The sequence below is a fragment of the Schistocerca nitens genome, chromosome 1, assembly GCF_023898315.1.
Source record: "Schistocerca nitens isolate TAMUIC-IGC-003100 chromosome 1, iqSchNite1.1, whole genome shotgun sequence".
In the NCBI taxonomy this organism is placed as follows: Eukaryota; Metazoa; Arthropoda; class Insecta; order Orthoptera; family Acrididae; genus Schistocerca; species Schistocerca nitens.
The window spans coordinates 1,042,007,511-1,042,031,934 of record NC_064614.1 but is presented as its reverse complement, the minus strand read 5'-3'; the positions used below and the strand labels follow the sequence as shown (position 1 = coordinate 1,042,031,934).

At 39.1% G+C, this 24,424-nt stretch overlaps 1 protein-coding gene across 4 annotated transcripts in view; it reads right to left on the bottom strand.

Moving 5' to 3' along the window:
• LOC126197083 (uncharacterized) overlaps positions 1-24,424 on the bottom strand; it is a 576,613-nt gene that overhangs the window by 64,218 nt on the left and 487,971 nt on the right. For all 4 annotated transcript variants that reach the window (XM_049934616.1, XM_049934613.1, XM_049934615.1 and 1 more), the window contains exon 2: positions 16,202-16,343. In XM_049934616.1, coding sequence (XP_049790573.1) covers positions 16,202-16,321 — 120 coding nt within the window. In that variant the 5' untranslated portion in view covers positions 16,322-16,343. The remainder of the gene's footprint in view (positions 1-16,201; positions 16,344-24,424) is intronic.

Here is a 24,424-nt window from a genome sequence, read left to right as displayed (position 1 = left end):
GGCAGTGCAGCCTCAGGATAATGAAATTGAAGAGGCAAACCAATTACAGGGCATGCCAGATGAAATTAATAATATAAGTAATAAGTTAAATAAGGTGAATGATGATGCCAGATGTGATGTCTCTGACACCGCCGTTGCTAATGAATCAACAAGTAGATTAAGTCATGGAACGGCATCAGATGATACGTTGCCTGCACAAGATAATAATAAAGGTGTGGTTGAAATATTAATGGAGTTAGTATCTGGGCAAAAAGAATTTAAAATAGAGGTAGAAGAAAATTTAAGAAACTGCTAGAAGAATAGATAAAACAGGGGCAAAAATAATTAAAGAAACGGCAAAAATTACTTGCTGATAAAACAGAAGCAACAAACGAGGAGACAGCAAAAATTAATTGTACTTTTAAACATTTAGAGACCAGGGTTGATTCTCATGAAACTAGAATAGGTGCTTGTGTGAAAAGAATTGAACATGGGAGTACAGGATAGGGTCAAAAATTAGATACTTGTAAGTAAGAGGTAATCATTAGATTGATGATGAAGTAGTCAAAATAAATGATCTCATGCAAGATCAAGATACTTTTGTATTTTCAGTTAGGGACGAAGTCACATTGAATTAAGTAATTATCAGAATAAAATAAACAAAACTTGCAAAGAGACCCATGGGAAAAAAAACAAGTTGTAGACTTAAAGGACGAAAATGCAGTCCTTAGTCATAAAGAATCACGAGTAGAATCTGTTTCTAATGGTAATACAAATACGATTCAGGGTCATTTGAGAGAAATAGAACAGAAAGTACAAAACATACCTCAACTAAGTGAAGTGAATAAAAATATAGATAATATGGAAGTTGTGTTAAAACAGAAACTCGAAACATAGGTTGAGGAGGAAAAACGTAGAGGTGTTGTCCATATTAATGAATAAGTCAGTAATGCCAATGCTTACAAATTTTATAATTTTTCTAGCAAAAGTAGTATACATCCTGTTGCTTTCATTCGTCAGTTTGAGGGCATCATACCTGACAACTCGGCAGAATAGCAAAAAATCAAATTTGTAGCCAGTCGTTTTGAAAGGAACGCAATATCGCGGGGAACAGGAGCCAGTAACCTATGTAAAACATACCAAGAATTTGTTAGAGCATCCTTAAAATAATACTGGCCCACAACTACACAAAACAGTGTAAGAACAGAAGTACATGAAGCTAGGAGCTTTGAAAACAGTGGCTGCGATGGTTATAAGGAGTTCTTTCAGCGCTACTGTGAAAAGAACCGGTATTTAACTGACCCTTTACGTGAAACTGGCCTAGTAGAAATAATAGTTCTTACGTTTCCAGTGTCTGTACAGGAGAAACTAATTCATGTCAACAAGAGTGAAGTTAACAACCGTCTGTGTATATTAGAACAGCTGGACGAGCTTTCAGGCAACAGACAAGTGCCGGAAGGCTGGCGTAATCAAGGAATGTAAAAGACATTATAAAACATGTGAATATTTGAGTAACAACAGACCAGGATACATTAATGAGAAATGTCGCCTACCTTCTTTCTCAGTATTACAGATCTTGCCGTCTGTAGATACAGAGAACAACCTGGGTAAGTGGCATCTCATAAAAGAGCACAATCAAGGTTCAAATTAACTGCGCAGCAGCCCCCGCCAAAGAAGATCCCACGATCGACGAGCTGCCTTCTGCGCTGGGGACACAACTGTAGAAGACGGCAGGTTGGTGGAAAGAACGGTTAGAGACTTATTCGATCTCCCCAGATCTCTCCAGCTTCCAGATCTGACTTCCAAAGGACGCACAATTTGTACTGGCGATAGAAATTGCGGTCGAAGCTGTATTTCACGATCATAAACAACGATGTGATTCGTATGTCAGTAAGCCTGTATTTGTCAGTAATCCCTACAGTTAAGTTCCAAGGATGGACGTGACCAGTTAATAATAATGAACGTATGGCATTGGTGGCCGGGAGACCCCTCGCGAGGCAGTTCAGCCGCCGCCCCACAAGTTCTTTAACGCCACTACGGCGACTTGCGAGTGAATGAGGATGAAAGACACAACACCCAGTCATCTAGAGGCAGAAAAATCCCTGACCCCAGGGAATCGAACCCGGGACCCCGTGCGCGGAAAGCGAGAACGCTACCGCAAGACCACGAGACTGTTAATATTAGAAACTCATTCATGTAGTGATTTCATAGATGGGACACTACCCTAAAACTACACATCATCCAAAAACGACAAACTTTTTTTGTATCTCAACGACGAAATTCGACGAATGCATTTCATACTGATTTACACTTCATTTTATCCCATCATTCATGGAGCGCCATTTGACTCATCATTACAGTTGCAAGTATGTAGTACTTTGCTCCGACGTTAGGTGGCAGGGCACTCACTAGAAGTGGAATCCCTGCCCAGTACAGCCAAACTGCTGTCATTAGGTGAGCGGACAACATGGAGTGTGATCATCAAGGATAGCACTGGGCGATGTTGTTTCTCTGAAAGGAGGGCGTAAAAACTGCAGATATTTACAGGCGACTTACAGTTGTGTATGAAGACTGTGCACCATCACGAGAAGTGCTCTTGCAACACAACGCACGTCCCCATACAAGAAGTGACAGCCGCCATTGCTGAAATGGGGTTCCAGGTACAGTCATACCCACCGCATTCTCCTGACATGGTCTCTTCTGATTACCACCTATTTGGGGCTATGAAGAAACCACTGTGCGGACATAATTTTGCAGATTTCCAGGAATTGCAAGCTGCAGCCCTCGGATGGGTGTGACAGAGGCCAAGAATGTGGTTGGAGGAGAGCCTACGGAAGTTAAAGGAGGCAAGTCAGGAGAAAACGTTGGTAGTCATAGCTTTCCGACTGGTACGGGGATGGGCGCTGAGTTGCAAGAGGTGACGGTACACTCTCTCCTTACACTGACACCAATAGCTGTGAGTATCTGCAGTGTTTACTCCATTCTTCCACAGAAACACGTCGTCCAGCGCTGACCTAGATGATCACACTGCAGGTTGTCTGCTCACGTAGTGACAGCAGTTGGGAGAATAGGCTGCTCTGTGCAGGCCTTACACTTCCAAGCGATTGTCGTGCCATCTACTATATACAGGATGGAGAAAAACTGTGTCACGAATATCCAGGGTTAAAATTTCGTGACAATTTTTCTCCACCCGGTATTTGCAACTGTAATGATGAATCAAATGCCACTCCATGAATAATGGGGAAAATGAAGTGTAAATCAATATGGATTGCCCTTGGGTACTACTTGTTATATGGACGGAGAAGTTGATTTGTGTGTGGCTCGCTCGTTTGCCACAGAGCTGATTTTTGAACCACTGAGTTGATTTTTGATCTTTTAATGTGTGTTCACACTACCTTAACTCTTTTTAAGATTTGACAAATGAAAGACTATGACCGAGTCAGCGCACTTTGTGATTACCTGGACAAAGGAAATGCGAAATTTTATAGAGTAACTGGATAAAAGAAATTACAGAATATTAATAAGAAATGGAAGAAATAATAAGCTTCACAACAAAGTAGATATTCATTCATGGATAACCATAGAAAACTGAAAAAAATGGCCAAAAGAACGAAGAATTTCGTGAATTCACTAAGGGATTCATGAGCGATTAGAAGACAAAATCATCAGATCAATCAAGACTAAGGATAAAAAAAACTGAAGTGAAAAATTAAAGGACTGCTTTTTGCAGTACGCAACTAACGAAGAGTTTTTAACAACAGGAAATAGCGATCTTACGTTTAAGCCACTGTTTGTTCCCTGGCTAGATCCGACACACAGTTTGAGCTGATCATATAGCGTAATGTGCAGCGCGCTAGCTCGCACAACAGGGAGATAGATTAACGACCGTGGTCTCCTACACTGGCCAGACAGAGAATGGTTTCTAGTCGGTTTTGCACGCTCGTTTAGGCAAATGCTGGTCTGGTTCCCACATTCCGCCTCAGAGTATACGATACACAAACTGATACTTATATACAGAGGCGCACATGACTGCTCCCTTAGATTACTTTGACGACTGTGACCTTAGGAAAAGCATCCATCCACAAAGTTAAATAACAAAATAAAATTTGCTAATTCCTGAAAAAAGCCACCTTGCTGTACAAGATAAATGCTAGATAAAACGAAGACAGAATTACATATTGTGTACCTGGATAAATAAATACACTAAGTCATTTTGTCTAGTACAATGACCAAAGACAAAAAGAATAAAAATTACTTAAAAGTATTCCAACTGTATTTTGTTTTAATAGTAAGGTGCGGAAAGTGAATTTACCGTTTGTTCTGATAAGATGACCGCAAAAATGATTGCCTGCCTTGGAAAAAGACTTCAGTGCAGCGAGCAACTGATGCTGTAAATAAATGTGAACCGAACTGACTCCTACTGGTGTTCTGCTGCAGCCCTATGGAAAAGTGTTTCCTATGTTAACACAATGATGTCATCTCATTAGTTTTGGCAAGATATATACCAATTTTTTGACACTAAACTGGTAGATGAACTGGATGAGTATTTGAAAGAACAGAATCTTGATTTTTCATTACAAGGCTTAAACCAAGGACATTCACATTTCAGTTTTGCTCAGAGCAAAGATAGCAAACAGAGTTTCAATCTGTTATATATAGCAGAGTATGTGTGGGATCTCCCTACAGTAAAAGCATGCCTCGTGAGCATCAGCTTTGTGGGATTTATAACCTCCTACTTCCAACAGGAGTAGAGATACGGCAAAAACGTGTTTTTTTTTTAAGCCCCTGGCATATGGGCTCCCCTTCATGATATGCATTTTGTGTAGAAACAGCACACATTTGCCAAATCAACCTGCTTCGCAGGGCAGCCTACATGTAAGAGGCAAGAAACGGATTTCTGGGCTCCAGCATTTAGGTTGCCCTGCATGAGAGGTGTGTTATAAGAGTAGTATTGACCTGCTTCATTGAACTGTATTGCAGTGGATACATATGCACAAAAAGTATGTTGGTGGGGAAGTTGAGATATACAGAGAAAGGGTTAGACAGATAGAGCGGGAGGAGGAGCTGGACAGAAAGAGAGGGGTGCAGGCGATGGACAGAGAGAGGGGAAAGGAGGGAACAGACAGAGAGAGAGAGAGGGGGGGGGAATACTTATGCGAGTGAAGTTGTAGCGAAAAGTCTAGTTTGGTAATAAAAAAAGGGTGAACGGAGTTGAGTGATGTGATTTCAGTTTACGAAATCCAGATACCACAGCTGTTCTTGGTAAAGTGTAGTTAGTTAAATTCTTCGTGTTTTTGAAAAAAATTGAAGGGAATATACAACTTTTTGCAATACGAAATTTTCGCATTTCAACACTTGTGTTGACATTTGTTTCTTACAACAGATGAAGTGCACGTGCACGGTATGGCTATAAAATTTGCTTAATGATTCCATGATGCTTAGAAAATAGATGAAACAAAATACCATGATTCGCCTTCAAAGTAATCCGCATAGGTAAAACACACATTTGTTAAGTTTCATGGAGCTGCTGGTAACTATCTGCCAAGACTTTTTTTTTTAATCGAAGTGTTGATATCACTCTTCTTAGACGTTCAGTATATTGGTAAAATGTCTTTTTTGCTATTCTGCTTTATAAAGGAAACAGCTGTCTGTAAGCGACATATCAGGGAGTAAATTGAATCTCTCAGAACCGTTACATGGAGTTTAGTTGTCACTGTCCTTGGTTAACCTCTTCCACCACAGAGACACAAAAAACCGAGCATGCCTCAATCTCTGTCGTGTTAAGCTCTGAAACCAACCAATGAGGTCAGCGTTCTGAAATTACATGGTATGTGAAGTAGGGCAGACAACTCAGTTTCTTCTTTACAACTTAATCCAAACACTAATTTTCACAGTCGAGTAACCTGATGTCCTAGTATTACATCAGTGAAATCTCCACCACCGATCCTTTAAAGAATCGAACTTCCATGTATAAAACGGCTTCAAACGCCTGATCACAAATGACTTAAAGATATGACATTAAGCGTCCATGTGAAAAATGTTTTTTTTAAAGTTTGTTGGAAGTCGCTAAGTTCTCTCTTTCTCAAATACTGGATGATATAGTCTGGGTATTTTGCACTCCGTAAGTTTCATAGTTTCCAACTGTAACACTTGTCTTATCGTGTCAAACTTTTAGCAACAGATTATACCTCTGAACGAGTAGACTGCGACAGCATTTAATTTTCAAATTCGATCGATAATTATATGAAATATTGAAAATCAAGTTTCTGTTGCCCCTGGAAGAAGTTCGATAGGCAACTTGCACCTACGAACGTGTCCTCGGTTAGTCATTCAGTAATATAGCAGATATGTATCATTATTAGTAACATCGTTTCTGTGAGACACGTTAATGCTATGGTTATCGTTGCAACATTCAGTAGGGTAAACAGTAACGTAGACATTGAAATATTGTTTGTTTTTACTGATATTTTTGCACTAGCTGACAAACTCGGCATTGCCAGATTATTCATTTTGACAGTTTTCTATCACGAACGAAAACAAAAATGAACTGTAAAACTTTGAAAATAGCTGCTAAGGTTCAGTGACCGTGTCAGAATTATATTAGAACAAATAAGCCCTCGGTCACAAATATTAAGTCAAAATTGACGCAGAATTATATTAGAAAAAATATGCCCTCGGTCTTGTTCTAATATAAAAATGAACTGTATTTGAAGTACAATATCCCGCACAGTTTCTGTAAGCCGGGCGCAGCTGCTTCGCCCGTCTACATGATTTTGTAAACGTCTTTAGCAACGCCACTTCATAACTTTATAGACGGCGATTGTTTTCTCTTCACCTACCGCCATTTGCGCTTCGCAGTTGAATACTATCAAAAGCGCTGCCAGGTGTCAGGGATTATTTTAAGGCGACTCGATTTTAGGAGCGTCTTAGTAATAAAGAATAAATGCATAAAATTTTTTATCCATAATGCGGCATTTTTGTCACGCATACCAGTGTTTATGACGTCATCTCTCTTCAACTGCGTGTCTTACATTGATATACAGTCGGACACTAAAGTCTAAATACATCCCCATTTTGTAGCATGTTGCGTACAGCCTGGATGCAAGGAGGTAGACGTGCAACTCTTGTGCCTGCGTCCACGTTCACAATAAAGTAAACCAAGGTCTTCAGACCGGTATCGTGCACTGCAAACGTGATAGATGCAAGTGTTTGTTTACTGCGGTACAGAAGTCAACATACACTCCGAGTCTGTCGTTAGTTGCAAGAGAGACGTTTCAGTGGACACAGTGCAAGTTGTGTGTTTTGTTGATATAATAATACATAATCCGATAACGTATCATGGATTCAAAACGAACCGAAATAACAGTGGAGGTGAGGAAAAATATTACTGAGCTCAGTAAAAAGGGCTTTTATTCAAAAATGTTCAAATGTGTGTGAAATCTTATGAGACTTAACTGCTAAGGTCATCAGTCCCTAAGCTTACACACTACTTAACCTAAATTATCCCAAGGACAAACACACACACCCATGCCCGAGGGAGGACTCGAACCTCCGCCGAGACCAGCCGCACAGTCCATGACTGCAGCGCCTCAGACCGTGCGGCAAAAAGGGCTTTCACTATGGAAATTGTTAGGAGCCATGCAAGTGTCCAAACCGTAATAAGAAATTAGAGGGAACAAGGAAGTGTAGAAAACAAAGTTAGATGTGGACGACCACCAAAATTAACTAACAGGGAGTGTCAACACATCATTAGAAAAGTGAATGCGGAACCTACAATTACAGCTACGGAGTTGCCATTAGATGTCGCAAATACTAGTGGAAATAATGTGCTTCCCATAACAGTACGAAGACAGCTGCATAATCATGGATTTGAAAGTAGAACAGCAAGGAAGAAACCGTTCATAAGTAGGATAAATGAACAGAAGCGCCTAGAATTTGCAACCTGCACCGAAATAAGGATTCCACATTTTAGAATACAGTTCTTTTCACGGATGAGAGTAAATTTAACATCTTCCAGTGTGATGGACAGCAAAAGGTGTGGCGAAAAAGGAATGAAAGTTAGAAGAACAGAAATCTTGTACCATCAGAATTATGGTGGCGGAAATATTCTTGTGTGGGGTTGCATGTCTGGATCTGGAGTTGGGAATTTAGTATTTATTGAAGATATTATGGATAAATGGAAGTATCTCACCATCTTAAAGGAGAATCTGAAGCAATCTGCGGAGAAACTGGGACTAAGAACAGACTGTGTGTTTCAGCAAGACAATGACCCCAAGCGCATGGCCATTGTCGTAAAAGAATGGTTACTTTACAATGTAACAAAACAGTTGTATTCGCCTTTCCAGTCACCAGAAATTAACCCAACTGAACATCTTTGGGAAGAACTAAAGCGTAGGATAAAAAAATACATCAAAAGCAAAGGTGATTTAAACGCAGCCTTAGTGTGAGAGTGGAATAACTTAACACCTGGGTACTCAAAAAAATTGTTGAAACCTATGTCTCGACGTTTGGAAGCTGTGATCGAAGGAGAAGATGGCAATACAAAATATTAAATTGGGCCTTAAAGTGAAGAACATCACCGAGTATGTTTATTTTTGTACCTGACCGCTCTTTCATTTGTATCTCAAGATGTCAGTTTATGGATTTATTATTAATTATGCAGTGTATATTATGTTTTTCAGTTCCTAACATGTCTGTGTATGTCACAGAAAGTGAATACATAATATTTTCTTGATTGATTTTGACTTCAAGTGTTATTTTTGGGGTGTATGTGAACTTTAGTGTCCGACTGTATTTGTGTAGGTACAGTACATTCAGCGGGATATGTTGATAGTGTCTGCAAAATGTGTTGCGAATAGTCACGGGCACAGAATTAATAAACTGAACGTCATGCATGATGTAGTTTTCACGCATATCACTGTATACGATGTATCTCCTTAACTGCAATAGGTAGGTGTTTCTTATCCCAAAAGCGATTGTTGCCTGACAGTGAGGGATATGTGTACAAAGTTTGGTTGAAATCGGTCTAGTGGTTTAGGAAGAGATGTGAAAAACACACACACACACACACAAACACACACGCGCGCGCGCGCATTATATCCATTTTATATGTATGACTAGACTCTTTAAAGGTAGCAGAGTTCGTTTTCTTAGATGAATTCCGCATTCTTGCCACATTGTTCACATGAGGATTCCACAAAAAAGGTATTTAAAATTTATTTTATGTTATCACCACAAAAAGCATCCGCTTTCGTTCATCACGTTTGCTTTTTACACGAAATACGGGTCAATGATTTTTTGCTCATCTTTCGCACGATTGTAGTGCAAATTTGAATGTAACAAACGTAGCTCTGATACAATGACCTTCTCATACGATTTCGGGAAATGGGTTGAAAGTTTTAAGAGCCTGGTGAAAACCATACGGGAGCGCCAGACAACGAGCAATGGCATTACTGCAACAAGCCAAAGTGGCAGAATGCAGGTCTATTCGTACGTCTCATCATTTTATTTTATAGTTTTTTGACCTCCTACAACATAGTTGTATCCTTACAACAAATTTTGTTTCTTCTGGAAGCAACAATAATAATAACGATAAACATGGAAAATTAGTGGCGAAGTATAATCAAGAAATAATAAAGAATCGTGACGAAATAAAAATTTATGCATCGATATACCCAGCGTTGCCCAGGTATTTATTTATAGATCTGTGTCCGCCCGCATCTCGTGGTCGTGCGGTAGCGTTCTCGCTTCCCACGCCCGGGTTCCCGGGTTCGATTCCCGGCGGGGTCAGGGATTTTCTCTGCCTCGTGATGGCTGGGTGTTGTGTGCTGTCCTCAGGTTAGTTAGGTTTAAGTAGTTCTAAAAAAGTTCTAGGGGACTGATGACCATAGATGTTAAGTCCCATAGTGCTCAGAGCCATTTTGTGTCCAAACCCACACTACACAGCTTATGGCCTTGTGCTTAATGTTTATGACGTCATATCTCCAGAACTATGTATCGTACAATGATACAGTTTCGCTTTTATATTCAGTGGTATATGTGCAAAACGTCTGTAAAATATGTCACGAATACAGTCGGTAGTAAAGAAGTAATGAATTATAACGTCATGCCACATGCCGCAATTTTACTGTTTGAATAGTGGAAAAGTAGTAAGAGATAAACATGTCTCTTTTCATCATTTTGTAGGGGGTTGTCGACGAGAAAAAAATTTGTAAGGGTTTGAAATTATTTGTAAAGTTTGTTGCAGCAGATACTGGATGAATGAAGTCAGGGAACCCACGTTTAGCGGGCTACGCTCCGATTTCAACACCGCTCCCACCCCTTGCTCGTAAAACTTTGGTGTCTCGAAGACACTTGACAAGAGCGTCCCATTAGAGAAGGATCTGCTATATCTAAGTACGTACTACTATAGTGCGAAATATAAGCAAAATCGTATATCCTTTGGGTGCATGCTTTCCTCGTAAGGGTAAACCAGTCCTGCCTGCGACTCTGGAAATGGAGCACTGCACATTTTTGTGTATCTCCTCCAACTATGTTTGGCCTTCCAGTGTCTATGGTCTCTAGGATTTGTTATGAGGGACTCAAGATCGTATGTTTACGTGCTCAGAGACCAACTTCACGAAGACGAGTGGACAGTTTGAATTGATATGTTGCGCTCTGTCGCCGTATGAATAACAAAGTCATTAGAGACTGGGTATCATCACTGACGGACGGAATTGCGGAAGGAAATCGACCGTAGAGTTGATGGAGTCATCCCAGCATTCATCAGAAATGATTTAGGGGAAACAGTCCGTTTGCAAGACCTTTAGCAGTTGAAATTCTTTCTGTTGCTTTTTCACACGGATTTGTTCATTATATTCTCTAACTGTGCTTTCTTCAGGATGACCCTGACCTAATTTAGCATTCCTGCAACTTGTCAGTGAATCCAGAATGGTGTCACCGAGCCCAAAATCGTGAAACTACAGCGGGCGACACTGAAACGGCATCTATACTTCAGGTTGTGACTGACTGAATTTATTTTGCAACGCCAACGATTTGCTTTACACTAGCTACTGAAACTAAGATGAATTGAGATGCTGAAGGTTCAGTTTTGTTTTCAGTTTAAATTTCCATCAGGATTTACATCATTACCACTAGGCATCTATTGTACTACACACATTCTTAGCATTTTGGCAGTTTATTTTAATATTAGAGAGACCGTATGCAGCAGAAAATAACTCTCCTTACACCCATTGTTTGCAATTTATCCTGGTGTCGTGTGTCTATTGGGACTGACTATAGAGTTATGTTATCCGTGTAAAATGCCGATGTGGTCATTGTCCATTGAGGAACTATACAGGACCTGTGATTGAATCTTGTGTAAACCTATTAATGATTTGCCCCTCAGTCTGATAAATTTTCCTGATCTTCACTTGTTGACTTACTTAGTAATGGTTTTTTTTTTGCGTTTCTTTCGTCCGAGTACGACGTGAGGCCCGTGTAAGATACACCTTTAACTACATAAAAACTCATTATTTATTTATTAACAATATCATTTATATACACCCATATTCCTCGGTTACGTCAGATAAACACCACGAGACAATACAATATTGGTCATTAATGCTATAAAAATTGGCAAGCTATTGGTCCTAACTTTAGAGTTTAAATTTTTGCATAAACTTTATAACCAGCTGTTATAATACTTATCCCTCTGTAATTACTACAGTCTTTTTGATCTTGCTGCTTTAAAGCTGAATAAGCGGCAGCTTTTGACCAGATTTCCGTCATTGTTGCTTGCTCCCAACATAAATCAAGGAAATGCAAAAACCTTTAATTTCCGCCATATTTTAATAACTCGCTCTTAATGTTAACTATAGGAGATGCCTTTCTGTTTTTCACTGTTTCTACAGCTTCTAATTCTGCTAACGTTAGTACATCTACGCCTTTTCCACTTCTATACATTTTCTGCTTCTTTCACTAAGTGTTATTCATGCGACACCTTTTTATAAAGTTCTTCCATTTCTTTCGTTGATTGTGTTAGACTTTATTATATCTTCTCCTGTCTTTTTAAATGTTATAGCTGAAAGGCAGAGTGGATTTAGATTAGGTCGCATAACAATCGATAATAAGTTATATTCACTTTGAAGATGTTGATAAACAAGAGAGGGGCACTTAATAATGAGATACACGTCGCTTTTATAGACTGTCTCGGGGCATTAGACAGATAAAGAGGACAAAACTCTGGTTAGTATTGCTAACAGATGGAACTCCGCGACTCTTGAAATGTACCATAACAGACTTATACAATGAAACTAATTCTGTAATAAAAACAGGAAACAAAGGAAGTAAGAATGGCGTTATAACTAACCAAGGAGTTCGACAAGGTTGCAGTCATTTTCCGATTTTATTCAATTTATATGTAAAAGACATGATTAAAAAGTGGAATGAGGGAACAGAAAAAAAGAATAAAACTAGGAAAGAACCGTTAAAATAAAAACTTTAATGTATGCTGACGACTAGACTATAATAGCAACTCCAGAAAAAGAATTACAAATAAATTTTAAATTAAACGAAACTGATCAAAATTAAAATTTCAAAATATTTATAGTAAAATCGAAAGTAACGAAATTCCGAGGGAAACAACAGGTATGATCGAAAATAGTGGAAGGAAACGAAATAACTGAGCCAATAAGACATTTTAATCACCTGGGCTGCGAGATTTCTTTCGATTACGATATAGTATAAAGAATAAGACAAAACTGCATGGGGTCTGTGGACAAATAAAAAGTACATTAAGCAGAAATACCACTGAGAAAACGCAATTGAAATTCTACTTAACACTAGCTGTTCCACTGCTACTTTATGGAGCTGAGGCTTGGATAACTAAAAAGGAAGACATAAATCGAATAGGGACATCATACATGAAATTCCTTAGCAAAATTAATGATTTAAATTAAAAGATATTCGCAATTAGCTTAGGATACCTTTTTTGACGGAAAATATCAACACATTCAAGCAGCACTGGAAGGAAAGTGTAAACAGAATGCAACACGGCACATATCCTAAAATAAGGGGTCGAAAGAAGGCAGTGCTAACCCTTAAGGGCGTAGTTTGCGTTACTGCGTGTTTTTATTAGCTGATTACATTCTAAGCCAAGAACATAAATACTATAAGACAAACCAGTTTACATAGTAGACAGATTTTTCTAGTGGTGCGTATGGAACTACTTGACAATAGCGTGTAATATATTCGAAAACAAAAAGATAACGTGATCAGGCAAACTTTTACTAAATGGAGGGTTAGAACTTTCTTCCGCTGACCGCTTCACGTATACCCAAAGGGTAAGCGACTAAGACAGGTGTGCCCAGGAAACGTTGGAGCTAAATAATAAGCTGATTCGGAACTGGTTCTTGGAACCTAATATAGGAATGTAGACGATGAGTTAAAGCGTGAAATCACATTACATGCTTCCTACCTAATTTAAAATCAAAAAATGATCGCGCGTACGCTATTTCACTTACTTGGTGAGTCTTGTCTCACAGTCAGCAGAATAAAGTTAGACGCACGGTGAGCCTTTAAACTGACAGCGTGTGTATATGGCAATAACCAATTTTATCTAATCTCGTTAGAAATTTTGAAGTGCCACGATTGTTAAATAAACTGCTCCTAGTAATGTTTTTTAATGCGTTTAAATACCTACAATAGAGGTTTACACTCAGTCTTTCGTACTGCGGTTACAGTTCAAGTAAGGTGGAGCATAACGCCGTAACAACGCGATTTGTGGAAAAACAGTAATCATTGAAATTTGTGGATCACAAGTTTATAGTTCAATATAAATAAAACCGTTTAATTACATAGTTCTTATCGAACAGTTCCTCACTATAAAGTGCTTAGCGCACATTATGGCACCTGAAATCACGAAAAGACTTGTTGCATTGTTGACTTATAAATATTCCACGTCTCCTGTCAAAGTCAAAGGCAAAACTGGCACCCAGATGACTCACAACAACGTCTCCAGTTTTATAGTTATTGATGTCTTTTCCATTAGCTTTCTATGCCAAGGTAGTGACACAGTGTCCTTTATGAGAACAGCTGTTTAGGATTCAATATGAGGTATTACCAACTCTGGGAAATTTCGAAAAACTGTTGCGAAATATATTTGATTACTACGGGTCTGCCTTCCGCAAAACGTACTACTGTTTTTGGAAAGCGGCATTCAAAAAACCGAAACATCAGCCCTTTGAGAACTTTTACTTTTCGGGAACTTTACAATTATTTTCGTTTCAGGAGCGGATGAAGGTGAGAATTCAATACGACAAAATTTTATGGCAGTTTCGAGATGACTAAATTTTATGGAAGCTGCTTTTGCTGAACAGTGCCTGGATATTTCTGCTGATCTGCTTTAAGATAGCTCGCCTGTGAACCCGCTTCGAAAATCGATTTTTTTGTTTTCCATCTTAAATCTACGTTTAGAGTGTTTTGAACAAAATGCTGGTTAAAGGAACCGAAATGCACATCAGGAAGTTGTTTAAAAATCAACTTAAGGATTTCAGAGTGTGTCCAGACCTATGCTTTCACACTTCAATGTTGTCATTAGATTCATGTTCGAGAAACGTATCTGTACAACTGCTATTCAAGTTCACAGCCCCGTTAGAAGATACGGTATGCTTCCCTTACATAGATTTGGTTTTAGTGTATTCCTGGCATTATAAACTTTTCTGTAGTCTGAGTGTCTTCCATTTTGTCTTTCTCGAAAGTTTTAATGCTTTTAATCTGTTTTAATGTGCGGCAGTTAGCAGCTGCGAAGTTAGCAGCTGCGAAGTTCTGAGTTGCTAGGAATGTGTGTCCTGGTATAATTTGAGGCAATCACTGTTGGCAATTTATTGCATGAGAAGCTGAAAAGCGAGTACTTGAGGCAACTAAAGACGCCAGAATGTCATGGAGAAAGGAAAAGAGAGAAAATGAGGAACGTGTAAACCAAGAACATTATACAACTACAGTGTATTAAGAACAATAAGGGTGAGTCACAGATCAAACATTACTCTGAATTTTCCGAGAGTTACATTTTCTGAAGTTTATTTTATGCACAAAAAAATCTATTTGCGCTACAGATCGGAAATTTTTCCGGGATGTTTCACGGTACTATCTGGAGGAAAGCAGACTACATACAGAAACATAGTATCAACAGGTAGGAAAATACACACTGATCAATTATAAAAAGAAAACTTAACGTTGCTTATCAGATTTAAATATTTCTAGAATAAAAACTTGTGGCTGAAATGACATGACTGTACTTGAGAGGGTTTTCGTTCTGTCATTGCAACTACAAAAAATGCGTGTATTTTTCACCAGACGCGTTTCGCTTTATTGGGTTAAGGCATCATCAGTGGTCTGTAATTAAGTTGTTTACATTTTGATTTGCTTTAAGATCGGAAAACAGTTCGTTAACAATATGTTGGTTTTTATTTATGGTGATTTCCGCTTGACTTCTCGCTATCTTCAGAAAATGCCGTCAGCTGGCACATCATTGTTGTTGTTCTTGTTTAGACACCCATAGTTGTAGTCTAAGCGGAAATCACCGTAAGTAAAAACCAACATACTGTTAACGAACTATTTTGCGATCTTACAGCAAATCAAAATGTAAACAACTTAATTACAGACCACTGATGATGCTTTACATCAATAAAGCGAAACGCGTCTGGTGAAAAAAAAGACATTTTTTGTAGTTGCAACGGCAGAACAAAAATCCTCTCAAGAATTGTAAAGCAATACGGACAATATGGCCACACAAATGAAGAATTTAAAGATATGGCAGTAGTCTAATATTTTGACAGACATACTGTTTATGTGTACGTAAAGTTTCAAGCCTCTAAGAAAGAGTCAGGCAGAGATTCTAAATATGAACCAGCATCAAAATGTAATTTACTGATCTTCACAAAAAGTATTGCAATAAAGTCAGCGTGAGGAATAATGTTATTAATTGTACATCAAAATGTTCAGGAAGAAACTCTCCTATAGTATTACAGTTTTTATAGTACAAAAAATTAACGTTGTTTAGTTTCCAGACGTTCGCAGGCAAGATACCTGAGCATATTATTAAGGAAGGAAACAAAGTATTGATTCCTTACAAAGCGAGACTTACCATCGGGATTACAAAACAGAAATCACAGAACTACTTGTATGCACATCCGCTTAACACTAGCTCCGTCACAGCAGAAGAGGCGCCCGTGCAGAAACGTACCTCTCCGCTCCTGGTGGAAGCAAATGTCCGCTGCTCCGTCTTGCGCACCATAACGACCCGGCTGAGCCCGGAGTGGAAGTCGTGCGCATGCGTAGTGCTCGGCAACATGTTCAGGTCCATAATCCCTGTGTACCGCAAGGACCTGCAACACCAAAACACATCCCAGTCACTTTACGGCGCAATCAACGTGACAAATGTGGCATTTACTATGGAACAGAACAGGTAGAAGGCACGATCTCCTCCCTCGACTCCCCCCCCCCCCTCTAACGGAACTACAGCCAATAGTTTGAATGACGACTGGCGTCACTCGAATCCTTACGTGCTAAAGAGGCTCAAAATGTGTTTACGTTCTAGCAACACCAATCCATGGCGCTAAATTATGTGACAGTGAACTATACAGGGTCTGTTCATAAAATAAAGCTACTTTATTTTTTAAACTTATTTTTAGTTTGACAGATTATTAGTCCTTGTCCTCTTCAAAGTCCCCCTCCCCCCCTATTCACACACTGTTTCCAGTGGTGTTTTCATTTCGCGAAGCAATACTGGATAGTTTCATTTGCTTTCAATACTCTGAAAACGGCGTCCTTTCAGTACCGATTTTAACTAGAAATCACAACGAGTCAAGAAGTCTGGCGATTAAGGAGGCTGCAGCACGTCAGTCATCTGACTTTTGCCACCAAACTGACGAACTGACAAATGTGAGTGTGCGGGCGCAAAGTCGTGGTGAGCTGTCGCGCCACAACTCTGGTGTCTTTTTCTGTTTTTTTTTTCTTTTTTCCCATATACCGGTAACCGTCGCAAAATAGTTATCGCTGATTTTCCCGCACCAGATCGTCGATTTTATGAACGTGTGAGTTGTCAGTTGAAGTCGAAAGCCTTCCTGGTCAAGAATCAACTCCAATTGACCGACGACCACTTTTAAAACGTGAAAACCATTTGTAACATTTATAAAATTCTTCTCGGGTATGCAGCCGGATCATGACGTCTTCAAGACACAATATTTCTGCGGTCCAACTGTCCGCCATCATCAGGTGAGAGCGCTGGTGCACAATCTCGCCGGAACTCCAACCTGTTTTTGGAGGTACGTTGACGACACGTTTATGGTGTGGCCTCATGGGAGAGAGGCTCTTGACCGCCTCCTAGATCATTTTAATTCCCTGCATCCTAGCATCAAGTTTACCATGGAGGTGGAAAGTGATGGAAAGCTTCCGTTTCTGGATGTTCTGGTGTACAGAAAGGATGATGGGACGCTGGGACACAGTGTTTATCGAAAGCCTACGCACACGGACCGTTACCTGCATGCTTCTAGCTGTCATCCATCGTTCCAGCGTACAGGGGTCCTGCGAACGTTGGCGAGAAGAGCCTATGCCATTTCAGATGGAGAAAGCTTGACACAAGAATTGGACCACCTTAAGGTTGTGTTCAAGCAGAATGGCTATACAGATAAACAGATCCGTCGTGCTTTCCAGTTTGGACCATCGCCTGAACCACCAGAAGATACCTGCAAATCGGTGGCTTTTCTGCCTTTTGCTGGGAGCATTTCCTCGAAGATAGGAAGAATTCTAAAAAGATATGACATCAAAAGTATTTTTCGTCCGCCGGCCAAGCTTAGAGCGTTTCTTGGCTCTGTTAAGGATGACTTGGGGTTGAGGAAGCCCGGTGTATACAAGATCCCTTGCCACTGTGGGAAGGCTTACATTGGTCAGACGATCCGGACCATTCAGGACCGATGTGTTGAGCATCAGCGGCACACACGGCTGCTTCAACCCGAGAAATCCGCAGTGGCGGAGCACTGTCTCACCCAGGGACACAGAATGCAATATGATGCGACACAAATGGTTGCCCCTGCATCTCGATATTGGGACTGTATTTTAAAAGAATCAATAGAGATTCGTTTATCTGACAATCTTATTAATAGGGACAAGGGCTATCTTTTAAGTAAGACTTGGGACCCGGTGTTATCCGACATTAAAAAACAACGGTCTGCGTCTCAATCGTCGGAATAGAAATTTTTAATTTTCTTTTATTTTTGACAGCGATATCTCGATTTCGCCTCTTTCCACCACCGGCGGCGCGGCATGTTTACTGCACTAGAGGGCAGCTACGGCACCTTTTCGCGCACGCGTTGTGGGCCTTCTGCGGCCTATATATGGGCTGCCGCTTGCGCTGGGAAGTCAGTTCCGGCGAGATTGTGCACCAGCGCTCTCACCTGATGATGGCGGACAGTTGGACCGCAGAAATATTGTGTCTTGAAGACGTCATGATCCGGCTGCATACCCGAGAAGAATTTTATAAATTATTACGCCGGGAAAGCCTTCGTAGTCACATTTGTAACATTGTGTACGACTCAGAGCGTCATCTCCGTAAGCTTATTTCAAAAGTCGAAACGTTCTGTATAAATTTTCCCCAGTTTCATGCAAAATTTGACGTTGCATCGTTCCTCCACAGAACGTAACATTTCAAAAATCGTCGCTAAATGTTGCACTCAAAAAACAATATCATGAAAGCTAAACGAAATACCAACACTAACAAAACAGGTGGTTACGAAGGCGGTAATACACAAGGCAGTTGAAAGGTGGCTACACTGAGCCACAGCGCCAGAGATCGCGCTAGAGAGTATTGTTCCGCCGCCTCCACTGGGAGTGATTATTGAGAACTCGTAGTAGTCAGTGCTTGGGGAGAGCTCGTGGTGGTGAGTGCTTGTCGAGAACTCGTAGCAGAGAGTGTTGAGCTGTGCTAGCAGGGAGTGCTTGCTGAGATGTGATACTGAAAAGTTCTTGTTGAGATGTGGTAATAGCGAGTCGGTGTGGAGATATATTGTAATGATTAGAGTGATTTTGGTCAATATATGAAGGTAACGAAACTTGATTTATTTTTCATTATTTAATGTCGTAAATAATGCTTCATTACAGGTTCAGTCAACAAAGCATCTGGCTTGTGTTCTGGGATTAGAGTGTAATTCTGGTTCTCTTGAGTAATTATGGTATTTTTATTTTCTTTAATTAATTCAGTATAAATGATATTTAAAATTTCTTGTGTTATTGAAGAAGAACCGTGCCAGATGCGTACGTTGAGTCATATTTCCACACACAGAACAGCTACACTTGTGCTTTGGTTTCGTAGGTTTTATAGTTGCTGGGGACTTAATTAATTAATTGTGTTAATGAAAATTTCCATTTCATTCTTTGTTATTGTTCTATGCAGTCAGATAGCGTAATAATACTAGTCAGGGCCAACCGTTACGAGACTTCGTAATCGGACAGACAGCTACTAAAACGAAAAAATTAAAAATTATTTTCATTTTATTTTAATTAAGCCCCCATGCACGTGGCGACCCTGCCAGGATACGAACCTGGAATCTTCTGATTGTAGAAATAGTAGACATTAGTATTGTTGAAGTAATTTGTAGTTTAGTAATTGTAGTCTATTTTGCATGTGTAGATTTGGTAATTGTCATTCTTCTAATGGTTTTTTTTTTTGCAAAATTTCATTTCTGTTGTCTTGTCTACGGGTTTGACAATTAGTGCAATTATTTCAATTGTTCGTTAATCTTGTTTGAGGGAAACATTTCGAGTGAATGGTATTGTTGATGATAAAGAGTCATTGTGTGTAATTTTCGTACAGTGACGAGTTTTGTATGTTTTGTAAATGATTACGCGATCAATGAAAAAGGCAAAAATGATGAATAGTGAGAATGACGAAATTGTTAACATGACGAACTCGCCAACAGGGGAAAACAGTATGATGGATAATGAAGTGGAAAACAATTTAATAAGTCGGGAAAATAGTCCGGAACCATTTCAAAATTTTTCACAATAAAAAAATTTTCAGAATCCGAGATTAACGACAGAAGATTCTGGAATAGTATCGAACTCAGATAGCTTTACAGCTATGCAGAAGGAAGTTAGTTTTGCGGGAAATGTTAGGGGCGAAAAGAATTTCGAACCGGGTAATATGGAGCAGTTGATGGGTGCTATATTACATTTGGGATCACAGATGGGAAATTTGGGATCACAAATAGGAACAATTAAAACTGAGATGGGAACATTGAGATCTGAATTAAAAACAGAGATGGGAACTTTAGGATCTGAATTAAGAACTGATATGGGAACAATGGAAACACGGTTAGACTCACTGGGATCACAGTTACGATCTGAATTAAAAACAGATAGGAGAACAATGGAAACGCGGTTAGACTCACTGGGATCACAGTTGGGATCACAAATAGGAACAATTAAAACACAGATGGAAACAATGGAAACACGGTTAGATTCACGAATAGGGACATGTTTCAAAAACATGAAAGATGAATTAAAGAAAGAAATTAGAGAAAAAGTACAACCGATTTTGAATTCTCACAATAATAGATTAATTGCAGTAGAGATTAGACAAAGGGAACAAGATAGAGAACAGGAAGAAAGAGATCGCGTGATAGTACAAAAATTTTCAGAGTTAAATTTACAACGTGCACACGATAAGGAAGAAATATTTGAGAGAATCGAGGAATCCGTACCAAATGACAGAATAAATAACCTAACACAACAATATGAACAGTTAACTACCAAATGTGTTAATACTGAAACCCGAGTCGCGACACTTACAGAAGACGTCAATAAACAGAAAGAAAAAATAGGTGACTTATCGGAAAGAGTTGAGGAGGTTTCAGATAAATTGACAAATCTTAGTTTACATGGGGACAGAGAGTCGGATGATACAGCTCCATTACCATTTGCAGAAACCGAAGAGTACCAGAACATAAATAAGCATGTTGAAAATCAGGGAAAATTTAATGAACGTGTTAAAAGGGAAGTTGAGGCATTACGAAAGCAAGTCAAACAAATTGAAGGGGAAATTGTAGGAAAAGACAGCAAAAGAAATTTGGAATCACAGATAGCAGAGGGGGTTTGAAGAAAATAATTTGTTTCATTTACGGGATGCAACAAGAGAGCGCCAGGCGCGCGAACTTGACAATAATCAACATTGGGACTGGAACAGACGCGGTAGGTCTTTGTCGCGAGGCGGAAGCTTTGACTGTAAACACTTCTTGACTGTTCGGAAATTTAAGATCTTTTGCAGTTCTAGGAATGACATACGTCCATGTTCATGGTTGGATCGATTTACGTGCGCACTTCCGCCAGATTTGCCACTGAGTCACAAACTGAAATTCATGTGCAGCTATTAAAGTCCTCAGGGGATTCACTACACTAAGTGAATATGTGCCGTAGCGCTCACAGGGCCCCGAGCTGTAGTGGTGCTATTTCCCTTTTAGTTTTCTGCACCGCTGCCTACTCTTTCACTATTCTTTGCATCTAAAAATAAAAAAAAAATTCTTCTACTATCCATCTATTTAAAAAGTAGGTAAAAAATAACCGGATTTGACGATTTTACCCAAAAATGACTTCGGAAATTACCGTTTGGACTTAATATATTTTCTGCAGCATTCATTCGTAGCTTAAATGAAATTTTACCTGTTTATCTTCGTGACAATATTACTTCATATGTTGACGACATTCTTATTGCTAAACGTTCTTGGAGTGAGCATAACAAAATTTTGGATTCATTATTACGTATTTTTGCAAGAATTGGCATTACAGTGAACTTAGAAAAATCTGAATTTGGTCGTTCTCAGGTGAAATTTCTCGGTCACATTATTTCTACAGAAGGTATTCTTCCTGATCCAGAGAAACTAGACGCTATTCGTAATTATGCTGTTCCTTCCACAAAACGTGATGTTCGTAGTTTCCTTGGTGTTTGTAATTTTCTTAGACGCTTTGTTAGATTGGATGATTTGGCCACACCTCGTTTACACACATTTCAGTTATGCACATTTTGGTCCCAGAAAATGCTTTCATAAATTACAGAAAATTGTTACTTCAGTAATATGGAAAAACGTATTCGATCTGTTCTTGCCAAATGCAAATTATGTTAATAGGTTAAGCCGCCAACGTTTTCTCACAGAGCACCGTTGTTTCCTATCATTCCAGCGAAATTAAAGGAGATGGCTGCAGTCGATTTGTTCGGTCCAGTGGTTCGTTCTACTAATGGTTTTGCGTACATTTTCTTAGCAGTGGAATTGACATCAAAATATGTGTGTTTTACACCTTTACGCAAAGCAACAGCTCGTTCAGTATCTAATGCTTTTATCAAACATTTTCTTAAAGAAGTTGGTCATGTTGATAAGGTTATATCAGATAATGGATCACAGTTTCGCTCTAAAATTTGGCTTCGTACTCTACGGTGTCGTAAGATTAAACCAATTTTTATTTCACTTTTTCACCCTCAATCTAACGCTTCAGAGATGGATGAAGGAAATCAATAAATTGTGCCGTCTTTATTGTCATCAGAATCACAGAACTTGGGATCAGTATCTTCATATTTTTCAAAACATTCTGAATGAACTTCCTAATGACTCAACTTCTTTACCGCCTCTATTGATATTAAACAATAAAGTACCAACAAATCGCATTTCTGAAATCGTTCCTTTTCCGCCTTCACGGAAACTGCGGCATTCTGAAGTTGTGAACCTGGCTCTGCAAAATATTGCGTCTGCGGTTGCTAGAAGAGAGAAATCAGCTAAACGTCCTGGTCGTTTAAAAATTTTGTCAGTTGGTCAAAAGGTGTTAATTAAGTCTCATCGTTTGTCTCATAAAGGAAAAGGCTTGTGTCGCAAATTTTTTCTGCTTTATAACGGTCCATATAGGGTTCGCAAAATCATTCATGATAACACTGTTGAAGTAGAAACTCTTAAATCTCGACGCTCCAAGGGAATACATCACATATCGAACGTAAAAATTTTTGTGGAATGACATACTTTTGAGAAACCAACAGTTATACGTAAACATGTGGAGAATGCAAGGATACGCGCCGTGTTCCGGCGGCGGCAGATACTCAAAGCAACAGTGAAGTCTGCGCGCCGCACAAGGCAGTCGTTGACCGCAAACAATCACTTTCTACGTCACGCGTCGACAGCTGATCGAGCGCTCAGTGCGAATGCACTGACAGACGTAAACAAATACACAGTCTAATTTCTCCGACTAAATTCTGTATAAAGCTATGGTGACTTTATAAATTATGTTATTAACATTCAGTATTTTTCAGGATACAGTTGTGTAAAATATTTAAGACCTTCAGGTAAATTCTGTGTGTGTCCGACGTTAAGAGGACTTACTATCGAGAAAATTTCAGGAAGAATATAATTTCGAAGATGAAACTAATAAACTAAAACGGTAATGATTAATTGAGTTTATTTTTCAGGTAACATATTTCCACTTAGGTACGTACTTTAGACGTAATTTGCTGCTTGCGATTACGTGATTCATACTTTGTGCTAAATTTCATGCTCTATAAATTTACTTGTGAAGCGACATGCTTACGCACATTAACTGATTTTGACGATGATTGATTAATGAACAGGCTTGTTATTTGTATATATTATGCATCGCTTGGCTGCACTGCTTTTTCACTGATGTCATATTTTTCTATTATGTGCCTGCTGTGCTTATTTATTTAAATTATAATTTTCACCTGATTAATTGTGCTGACTGTAGTTAGGTATGTAGGTTACACTTTGTGATTTATCTGCTTGCGCCTTCATGTTTACTTATTAAGATTACATATGAACATTTATTTGCTTATGCTGAATGATGCTAATGACTTGTTTATTACGTAAGATATATGTTTGCTGTTGTGCGTATGGATTGCATATTTACACACTTCTGTTTTGTTGTCATAACTATAAGTTGGTATATAGAAATGCTGATATACTGTGTACAAACATAGAGTTTAGGTCACACTATGGTATTAATTATAGATTGTTCGCTTGGCAGAGCCTCGTTGTAGGGATTGTGCTGCATCCACTTGTTGACATTCTGTTCTCTACTGGTATATTTACGCGCTATTGCATGTTTTGCTTACGCTCAGTGCCTTATATTTTTAAGATAAGAAAATGAACTGCTATAATTCTACGAACGACATTGGTACAAGAAACTGCATAGAAGTCACATGAGCTGGAGGTTTTTAGGAAGCTGTATAAATTTATGCTAATAGGAAGGAAGCTAACGACATGACATACCAACACTAGGTTTAGACCATTGACAGTTATTAGACTGCATTCTTCGTGAGCAATTGAAATAGGAAGTGACACTTGACACAAGAAATACTCCACATGTTTGCTTCTGCCATGATTCTTGAAGTGGTGTACACACTGTGAAATATTATGATCAT